An 11,487-nucleotide genomic window follows, 5' to 3' on the forward strand; every position below is an offset into this window, starting at 1 on the left:
ATATCTTTAAATGTTACTCCCTTCGTCCACAAATATAAGATGTTCTAATTTTTTCTCAATTGAATATGTATAGATACTTTTTAATGTCTGTATTCACTTATTTTAGTCAGTATATGGTCCAGACAGGAATATGCAACATCTTATATTCTCTTTACAAACAAATGTAAGACGTGAGTATTTATGAACTCTAACATACTTCTGGATCAGATGTATGTAAACATATTTTTATGTGTTTGTTCACTTATTTCAATTTGCATGTAGTTCGTATTAATATATCCAAAACATCCTATATAGTACTTATTTGTAAACGGAGGGATTACCATCGAGAGTGGCGTTTTGGCTCCTAGGTGTAGATACACTATGAAATGTGTATAAAAACACATTTCAAAATGTTAAAAAAATTCGGAAAAAAAATCCCGCGTGTGCATCGGACATCCTACGTTCGCACACAAATTTTTCGTGAAAAATGACATTTTTTGTGGCATGTATAAAAAAGATGGATAAATGCCTCGTGAATACCTGTAATCAAGCATATTTTTTTTTCCTTTTTACACAAGCCATAAAAAATGTCCTTTTTGATCGAAACTTGGTACACGCATATAATGTCCGGACTTAGAGGCGGGATTTTTTCTCGATTTTTTTTAACTTTTTGAAATGTATATTTAGACAATAGGTGCATGTGCACCTTTGCACCAAAGTGAATTTCCCACTACGATCTAGCTATTCACATCTTGTAGCAAAAAAATGGGGAACATAACACATGCAAATTTCAAATAGTTGCAACCAAGGAGGTGTTTGTTTCGATGAGTGGTAACGTAAATGTAAAAGGGAACTGATTACACACTGTAACAACACTGGAATGGAAAAACCTTATTATGTTTGGTTCTGCAGTGTAAAGAAAACAAATCAAGAACATATCAGATCGAGATCTGCAAGAGGAGCTTGATGGAGGAGGAAGAGATTGATCCAGAGATGGGCCTTGTTGCTCCTCGTCGGCGGCTTCGGCGGTACATCCTCGTCGGCGGCTGGCTGGCGTGGTCGTTCCCGACGACTGGATCAGGAGGGGAGGACCAAGGGGAGGCAGCGGCGCTGGACTCGAAGCGGGTCGATCGAGAGACGGCGGCGGCGCTGGACTTGAAGGGAGGCAGCGGCGGCGGCGATGCATGCATGCAGTCGAGGGGAGAAAGGAGTCGCGGGGGAGGAAGGCTGGGGGTGAGGAGCGCTTGAGGGTGGGAAGGAATCCTTTTCCAATGGGGGGTGGGGGGTATCGACTGATCACTGTCCGGGACCTGACTACACAAGGTCGCCACCAAACGCACGTAACATTATCCGTTTACAACGTAAACAGGTGACGGACGAAAATTGCTGAAACAAACACCTCCCAAGATTCACCATCGAAAATCATTTTACATAAGGATAAAGAAGGAATCAAATAATTGAGAAGTACTACAACTACTCGATATGGCAAGTTGGCAACCGGCCGCCATAGATTGCTTCGAACTTTGGATGAAAACCATACAGTGCACAGTAGCTAGCAAATTAACTACTCCTTCTTCTCCTTCTCGAGCTTGCATTTCACCTTCTCGAACACCACGGCGGCCGTCGCCGGCGAGTCGATCTTCAGCTTGAGCTTGCAGGTCCCCGACAGCTTGTTCTTCTTCAGCTGCAGCGTGTACCGCACCTCGCCCGTGACCGCCACCTCCAGCTCGAACTCCCCGGTCTTGTTCTGCTCCTTGTACGCGGCGACGCCGGCGTTGCCCAGCGCGGCGTAGGCGCTGTCTGAGCCCGAGTCGAGGCGGTACACCCGGGTCTTCCTGGGGCCGTGCTTGTCGCCCTTGTCGGCGACCTGCACGCGCTCGAACTGCTGCCCGTCGAACTTGTACGCCGCCTCCAGCGGCTCCGTGTTCTTCATGGTCGTCGCCCAGTTCCGGTTGCGAACGACGAGCTTCAGGGAGAGGTTGTACCCGAGCGAGGTCACCGGGGTGGTCGCCAGCGCAAACCTGGTCAGCGAGGCGTCCTCGACGGTGATGGATGGCTGGACGGCGAAGCTGTAGGCGGCGACCATGACGGCGATGATGATGACAGCGGCGACGGCGGCGAGGCACGCTAATGCCCACTTGCAGTCGTCCCAGCACTCGCCCAAGCAGTCGCAGAGCCCCATCGCCGGCGGGTTTCTTGATTCAGATCTTGGAGCCGGAGGGTGTTGGATGGGGGAGGAAGTTGGAGCTTGCTGGCATTGACTACGTAATTTGAACTCTGAGTCTGAGTGGGGTACTTATGGACTGGGAGGAACTAAAATACAGTTGCGCTCTTTGTTCTTACCCTGCTAGCTAGTCTCAGTATTTTGTCCGGAAATACTCGAGAGCGGACATGGCAATCGCTCAACAGAGAAAACAAAAGAAATTGACGAAAGGCACAGACCGCCAGACTGCTCCCAGTTTCATTATTGAAATGAAAATTATAGTTTAACAGGTTGGATGAGGGGCTCCAGCTGCACAAAACCCACTAAACTTTACCAGAGCAACTCAACGGCTACTCAGCCTTTCATTACAGATAAAGACTGCAAAATTTTCTTCTGAGACGTACAGTTGAAGACCCTCACGTGTATCGCACGCATGCATACGCTACCCTATGAACATCTTTAACAGCATCTTGAGCCGTTCGGCCTCCGGACTTGAAATAACGCCGTCTGGGGACGCGCTGGCGAAAATATCAGCATGAGGGCGATTGGATTCCTAGATTTTTTTTTGAAACTATGATGATTTTTATAACAAATTCAGAAACTATACACCCCAATGGAGAAAAATCAAAAGTATCACCCCGTCGGCCTCTTGTTGGCCGAAAAGTGACTTTTCGGCCTCCTGTTGGCCGAAGAGGGACTTTTCGGCCAACAGTTGGCCAAAGAGTCCCTCTTCGGCCAACACCTGCTCTACTTTTTAGAAAATTCATATCAAATAGGATTTTTAGTATTTTAATTTGATTCTTTTTGCATTAGATTAGAAATTTTATGAAGTTTCTGTAGATATCAAGTTTGACTAGATTTGGAAGTTTGAATTTAAATTTTCATGAATTTTCTCAAATCACTAGATTGCCTATAATTTGAGCTAGGAGTATTCTTTTTAGATGATTCTTTTTGCTACTGGTTCTTTGTGACTTTGTTTATCAGTAGTAATTAATTGGTGAATTTTAGGATTATTTAAAATTAGGTTTTTACGTCATTCTCTCCCTCCATTTTCTCCCGCCATTTTATTTCCCGCCATTCTCTCCCTTCATTTTCTTTCCCGCCATTCTCTCCCGCCATCTTCTTTCCCGACATCTTCTTTCTCGCCATCTTCACTTCTCAACTTATAAAACGAGCCTCATGGTGTCCACGATCGTAGATAACATCGTCTGACACGGTCTGTGTCTCCTGCGTCGGTGCTGCTGGTGGAGTGTGAAACACTGTCTGAGAGAAGTCATAAGTGTTTGCAGCTTCGTCATCATCATCGGAGAGTGTTTCACACTTATGACTTCTCTCACACAGTGTTTCACACTCCACATGAAGGCATCATCGTCATCCTCCGTCGATGCAGCACTCCTTAGTGTGGCGGGAGAGAATGGCGGGAAATAAAATGGCGGCAAAGAAAATGGAGGGAAAAAGATTGCGGGAAAGTATTTTTTTCATGTATAAAACGGCAATGGTTGTACAGGATTTACAAGGCACTTTTAAATATAAACTCCTATGAAGCTCAAAACAAGTTTTCTAGTAGGATAAAAGAAATAAAATACAAAAAAATACTACAAATAAAATAGCTACTGATAACTAAACAGAAACAAAAAGAATATGTCAAAAAACTAAAGAAAAAAATTTAAAGCAATTAAAATTAAAAGAAATAGCATAAAACCTAACAAACACTAAGACAGAACTGTTTTCATAAAAACCTAATTTTAAATAATTATAAAATTCGCCAATTAATTACTACTAATAAACAAATTCACAAAGAACCAGTAGCAAAAAGAATCATCTTAAAAAATACTCCTAACACAAATTATAGGCAATCTAGTTATTTGAGCAAATTCATGAAAAAAATAAATTCAAACTTTCAAATCTAGTCAAACTTGATATCTACAGAAACTTCATAAAATTTCTAATCTAGTGCAAAAAGAATCAAATTGAAATACTAAAAATCCTATTTGATATGAATTTTTTTAAACAGTAGAGCAGGTTTTGGCTGAAGAGGGACTCTTTGGCCAACTGTTGGCCAAAAAGTACGGTTGGCCGAAAAGTCATTTTTGGCCAACGGTTGGCCGAAAAGTCCTTTTTGGCCAACGGTTGGCCGAAAAGTCCCTCTTCGGCCAACAGAAGGCCGACGGGGTGATACTTTTGATTTTTCTCCATTAGGGTGTATAGTTTCCGAATTTGCTATAAAAATCATCATAGTTTCAAAAAAAAATCGGATTCCCAGCCGCCGCCTCTAGGCGCCGATTTAGGTCCACTTTCAGCGCAAAATCAACCCGCTTTTCAGTCCATTCTCAGCGCAAATTGGCCCACTATCGGTGCAAATTGACCGATTTTGACCTGTATTTGGCGTGCTTGTGCACAAATTCAACATAAAGTTATTTTTTTATCACATAGTTCATCACAGAAAATCAATAAAAATCAAATAGTTCAATACAAATTATATAGTTCAACAAATAAAAAGTCGTATTTCATCACATGTCGAGCTAGGCGTTGCCCTTGAGCCTCCATAGGTGCTCCACCAGATCCTGCTGCAGTTGTTCATGCACCAGTGGGTCTCGGATCTCTTGACGCATATTGAGAAAGGCAGTCCAAGTTGCCGGTAGGTGGTGATCAACTTGGGCAAAGGGACCCTGCTTGTAATATGATTTAGTCTCAAACACTGGCTCTTCCTGCTCGCTCTCAATGATCATGTTGTGCAAGATGACACAGCAAGTCATGATCTCCCACATTCGATCTTTTGATCAGGTCTGGCCAGGGTACCGGACAACAGCAAATCGAGATTGAAGCACACCAAATGCCTCCTTAGCATCCTTCTTGCAAGCCTCCTGAACCTTCGCAAAGTGGGAGTTCTTGCCTCCTGGCACATGGTTTGAGATAGTATTCACAAATGTGGACCATCTTGGATAGATGACATCTGCTAAGGTAGTATCCCTTGTTGTAGTGCCGCCCATTGACCTCGAAGTTCACTAGAGGAGAATGACCTTGAACAAGCTTGGCAAAGACAGGGGAGCACTGCAGTACATTGATGTCATTGTGAGTTCCCGGCATAGCAAAGAAGGAGTGCCAAATTCATAGGTCGTGTGTGGCCACTGCGTCAAGTACCACGCTGCAACCACCTTTGGCGCCTTTGTACATCCCCTGCCTAGCAAATGGACAGTTCTTCCATTTCCAATGCATGCAGTCGATGCTTCCAAGCATCCCTGTAAATCCTCTTGTTGCATTCTGTGTTAGGATCCGAGCAGTGTCTTCAGCATTGGATGATCGCAAGTATTGCGGTCCAAACATTGTCACCACTGCCGTGCAGAACTTGTAGAAACACTCAATGGTCGTGGACTCGGCCATGCGTCCATAGTCTTTCAGTGAATCACCGGGAGCTCCGTATGCAAGCATCCTCATAGTTGTCGTGCACTTTTGGAGTGAGGTGAATCCAAGTGTGCCAGTGCAATCCTTCTTGCACTTGAAGTAGCTGTCGAACTCCCGGATGGAATTCACAATCCTGAGGAAGAGCTTTCGGCTCATCCGATAACGACGCTGAAATACGTTGTTGACGTGCAGTGGAGCATCGACGAAGTAGTCGGAGTAGAGCAAGCATAGCCTTCCAATCGATGCCTGTTATTTGCCTTCAGCCGGCCTGGAGCCGAGCCACCTCGCTGCGGCCTTGAACTACTCGCGAGCAGGACGGCCAAGGCGGTGAGGACCATGAGATGCTCTTCGTCCTGGACGTGGCATCGACTTCCTCCACCAGCGGCGCCGTGAGCGCCTCCTCGTCGTCCGAGTCCATAGCCGAGCAGACAAATCGCTGAACACCTGGCGGGCATGGTAGGCGCACAGCCGCAGGTATCCCTGAAGGAAATATGCCCTAGAGGCAATAATAAAGTTATTATTTATTTCCTTATATCATGATAAATGTTTATTATTCATGCTAGATTTGTATTAACCGGAAACATGATACATGTGTGAATACATAGACAAACAGAGTGTCACTAGTATGCCTCTACTTGACTAGCTCGTTGATCAAAGATGGTTATGTTTCCTAGCCATAGACAAAGAGTTGTCATTTGATTAACGAGATCACATCATTAGGAGAATGATGTGATTGACTTGACCCATTCCGTTAGCTTAGCACTTGATTGTTTAGTTTGTTGCTATTGCTTTCATCATGACTTATACATGTTCCTATGACTATGAGATTATGCAACTCCCGTTTACCGGAGGAACACTTTGTGTGCTACCAAACGTCACAACGTAACTGGGTGATTATAAAGGTGCTCTACAGGTGTCCCCAAAGGTACTTGTTGGGTTGGCGTATTTCAAGATTAGGATTTGTCACTCTGATTGTCGGAGAGGTATCTATGGGCCCACTCAGTAATACACATCACTTAAGCCTTGCAAGCATTGCAACTAATGAGTTAGTTGCGGGATGATGTATTACAGAACGAGTAAAGAGACTTGCCGGTAACGAGATTGAACTAGGTATTGAGATACCGACGATCGAATCTCGGGCAAGTAACATACCGGACAAAGGTAAAAACGTATGTTGTTATGCGGTTTGACCGATAAAGATCTTCGTAGAATATGTAGGAGCCAATATGAGCATCCAGGTTCCACTATTGGTTATTGATCGGAGACGTGTCTCGGTCATGTCTACATAGTTCTCAAACCCGTAGGGTCCGCACGCTTAAAGTTCGATGACAGTTATATTATGAGTTTATGTGTTTTGATGTACCGAAGGTAGTTTGGAGTCCCGAATGTGATCACGGACATGACAAGGAGTCTCGAAATGGTCGAGAAATAAAGATTGATGTATCGGACGACTATATTCGGACACCGGAATGGTTCCGGGGGTTATCAGATATATACCGGAGTATCGGGGAGTTACCGGACCCCCCCCCCCCGGAGGTTATTGGGCCTCATGGGTCCAATTGGTGCAAGAGGAGAGGCGGCCAAGGGGAAGCCACGTGTACCTCCCCTCCCAAGTCCGAATTGGACAAGGAAGGGGGCGACGCCCCCCCCCTTTCCTTTCTTCCTCTTTCTCCTTCCCTCTCCTCTCCTACTCCAACATGGAAGGGGGGAGTCCTACTGCCGGTGGGAGTAGGACTCCTCATGGGGCGCGCCAAGGGTGGCCGGCCCCCTCCCCCTCCTCCACTCCTTTATATACGGGGAGGGAGGCACCCCCTAGACACACAACAATTGATCCCTTGGATCTCTTAGCCGTGTGCGGTGCCCCTCTCCACCATAGTCCACCTCGATAATATCATAGCGGTGCTTAGGCGAAGCCATGCGACGGTAGAACATCAATATCGTCACCACGCCGTTGTGCTGACGGAAATCTCCCTCAAAGCTCGAATGGATCGGAGCTCGAGGGATGGCATCGAGTTGAACGTGTGCAGAACTCGGAGGTGCCGTGCGTTCGGTATTTGATCGGTCGGATCGTGAAGACGTACGACTACATCAACCATGTTGTGCTAACGCTTCCGCTTTCGATCTACGAGGGTATGTGGAAACACTCTCCCCTCTCGTTGCTATGCATCACCATGATCTTGCGTGTGCGTAGGAATTATTTTTGAAATTACTACGTTCCCCAATAGTGGCATCCGAGCCTGGTTTTATGCATTGATGGTATATGCACGAGTAGAACACAAGTGAGTTGTGGGCGATACAAGTCATACTGCTTACCAGCATGTCATACTTTGGTTCGGCGGTATTGTTGGACGAAGCGGCCCGGACCGACATTACGCGTACGCTTACGTGAGACCGGTTCTACCGACGTGCTTTGCACACAGGTGGCTGGTGGGTGTCAGTTTCTCCAACTTTAGTTGAACCGAGTGTGGCTACGCCCGGTCCTTGAGAAAGTTAAAACAACACTAACTTCACGAACTATCGTTGTTGTTTTGATGCGTAGGTAAGAACGGTTCTTGCTCAGCCCGTAGCAGCCACGTAAAACTTGCAACAACAAAGTAGAGGACGTCTAACTTGTTTTTGCAGGGCATGTTGTGATGTGATATGGTCAAGACATGATGCTAAATTTTATTGTATGAGATGATCATGTTTTGTAACCGAGTTATCGGCAACTGGCAGGAGCCGTATAGTTGTCGCTTTATTGTATGCAATGCAATCACCCTGTAATTGCTTTACTTTATCACTAAGCGGTAGCGATAGTCATAGAAGCAATAGTTGGCGAGACGACAACGATGCTACGATGGAGATCAAGGTGTCATGTCGGTGACGATGGTGATCATGACAGTGCTTCGGAGATGGAGATCACAAGCACAAGATGATGATGACCATATCATATCACTTATATTGATTGCATGTGATGTTTATCTTTTATGCATCTTATTTTGCTTTGATTGACGGTAGCATTATAAGATGATCTCTCACTAAATTTCAAGATAAAAGTGTTCTCCCTGAGTATGCGCCGTTGCCAAAGTTCGTCGTGCCCAGACACCATGTGATGATCTGGTGTGATAAGCTCTACGTCCATCTACAATGGGTGCAAGCCAGTTTTGCACATGCAGAATACTCAGGTTAAACTTGACGAGCCTAGCATATGCAGATATGGCCTCGGAACACTAAGACCGAAAGGTCGAGCGTGAATCATATAGTAGATATGATCAACATAGTGATGTTCACCATTGAAAACTACTCCATTTCACGTGATGATCGGTTATGGTTTAGTTGATTTGGATCACGTGATCACTTAGATGATTAGAGGGATGTCTATCTAAGTGGGAGTTCTTAAGTAATATGATTAATTGAACTTAAATTTATCATGAACTTAGTACCTGATAGTATTTTGCATGTCTATGTTTGTTGTAGATAGATGGCTCATGCTGTTGTTCCGTTGAATTTTAATGCGTTCCTTGAGAAAGCAAAGTTGAAAGATGATGGTAGCAATTACACGGACTGGGTCCGTAACTTGAGGATTATCCTCATTGCTGCACAGAAGGATTACGTCCTGGAAGCACCACTAAGTGCCAAACCTGCTGCAGGAGCAACACCAGATGTTATGAACACATGGCAGAGCAAAGCTGATGACTACTTGATAGTTCAGTGTGCCATGCTTTACGGCTTAGAACCGGTACTTCAACGACGTTTTGAACGTCATGGAGCATATGAGATGTTCTAGGAGTTGAAGTTAATATTTCAAGAAAATGCCCGGATTGAGAGATATGAAGTCTCCAATAAGTTCTATAGCTGCAAGATGGAGGAGAATAGTTCTGTCAGTGAGCATATACTCAAAATGTCTGGGTATCATAATCACTTGACTCAACTGGGAGTTAATCTTCCTATTGATAGTGTCATTGACAGAGTTCCTCAATCACTGTCACCAAGCTACAAGAGCTTCATGATGAACTATAATATGCAAGGGATGGATAAGACGATTCCCGAGCTCTTCGCAATGCTAAAGGCAGCGGAGGTAGAAATCAAGAAGGAGCATCAAGTGTTGATGGTTAATAAGACCACCAGTTTCAAGAAAAAAGGCAAAGGGAAGAAGAAAGGGAACTTCAAAAGGAACAGCAAACAAGTTGCTGCTCAAGAGAAGAAACCCAAGTCTGGACCTAAACCTGAGACTGAGTGCTTCTACTGCAAACAGACTGGTCACTGGAAGCGGAACTGCCCCAAGTATTTGGCGGATAAGAAGGATGGCAAGGTGAACAAAGGTATATGTGATATACATGTTATTGACGTGTACCTTACCAGAGCTCGTAGTAGCACCTGGGTATTTGATACTGGTTCTGTTGCTAATATTTGCAACTCAAAACAGGGACTACGGATTAAGCGAAGACTGGCTAAGGACGAGGTGACGATGTGTGTGGGAAATGGTTCCAAAGTCGATGTGATCGTAGTCGGCACGCTACCTCTACATCTACCTTCGGGATTAGTTTTAGACCTAAATAATTGTTATTTGGTGCCAGCGTTGAGCATGAACATTATATCTGGATATTGTTTAATGCGAGACGGTTATTCATTTAAATCTGAGAATAATGGTTGTTCTATTTATATGAGTAATATCTTTTATGGTCATGCACCCTTAAAGAGTGGTCTATTTTTGATGAATCTCGATAGTAGTGATACACATATTCATAATGTTGAAGCCAAAAGATGCAAAGTTGATAATGATAGTGCAACTTATTTGTGGCACTGCCATTTGGGTCATATTGGTATAAAGCGCATGAAGAAACTCCATACTGATGGACTTTTGGAATCACTTGATTATGAATCACTTGGTACTTGCGAACCATGCCTCATGGGCAAGTTGACTAAAACGCCATTCTTCGGAACTATGGAGCGAGCAACTGATTTGTTAGAGATCATACATACTGATGTATGTGGTCCAATGAATGTTGAGGCTCGCGGCGGGTATCGTTATTTTCCCACCTTCACAGATGACTTAAGCAGATATGGGTACATCTACTTAATGAAACATAAGTCTGAAACATTTGAAAAGTTCAAAGAATTTCAGAGTGGAGTTGAAAATCACCGTAACAAGAAAATAAAGTTTCTACGATCTGATCGTGGAGGAGAATATTTGAGTTACGAGTTTGGTCTACATTTGAAACAATGCGGAATAGTTTCGCAACTCACGCCACCCGGAACACCACATCGTAATGGTGTGTCCGAACATCGTAATCGTACTTACTAGATATGGTGCGATCTATGATGTCTCTTACTGATTTACCGCTATCGTTTTGGGGTTATGCTTTAGAGACGACTGCATTCACGTTAAATAGGGCACCATCGAAATCCGTTGAGACGACACCTTATGAACTATGATTTGGCAAGAAACCAAAGTTGTCGTTTCTTAAAGTTTGGGGCTGCGATGCTTATGTGAAAAAGCTTCAACCTGATAAGCTCGAACCCAAATCGGAGAAATGTGTCTTCATAGGATACCCAAAGGAAACTGTTGGGTACACCTTCTATCACATATCCGAAGGCAAGACATTCGTTGCTAAGAATGGATCCTTTCTAGAGGAATTTCTCTCGAAATAAGTGAGTGGGAGGAAAGTAGAACTTGATGAGGTAACAGTACCTGCTCCCTTGTTGAAAGTTGTTCATCACAAAAACTGGTTCCTGTGACGTCTACACCAATTAGTGAGGAAGTTAATGATGATGATCATGAAACTTCATATCAAGTTATTACTGAACCTCGTAGGTCAACCAGAGTAAGATCCGTACCAGAGTGGTACGGTAATCCTGTTCTGGAGGTTATGTTGCTAGACCATGACGAACCTACGAAGTATGAAGAAGCGATGGTGAGCCCA

At 44.3% G+C, this 11,487-nt stretch overlaps 1 protein-coding gene across 1 annotated transcript; it reads right to left on the reverse strand.

Annotated features, from left to right (window-relative positions):
* Window positions 1-1,366: 1,366 nt before the first annotated feature.
* Window positions 1,367-2,317, reverse strand: LOC123130364 (uncharacterized). The gene has a single exon (XM_044550277.1). The coding sequence runs from the start codon at window positions 2,159-2,161 to the stop codon at window positions 1,544-1,546; it is 618 nt and encodes a 205-aa protein (XP_044406212.1). The 5' UTR covers window positions 2,162-2,317; the 3' UTR covers window positions 1,367-1,543.
* Between the last annotated feature and the right edge of the window lie 9,170 nt (window positions 2,318-11,487).

The sequence above is a fragment of the Triticum aestivum genome, chromosome 6A (assembly GCF_018294505.1).
Source record: "Triticum aestivum cultivar Chinese Spring chromosome 6A, IWGSC CS RefSeq v2.1, whole genome shotgun sequence".
Classification (NCBI taxonomy): Eukaryota; Viridiplantae; Streptophyta; class Magnoliopsida; order Poales; family Poaceae; genus Triticum; species Triticum aestivum.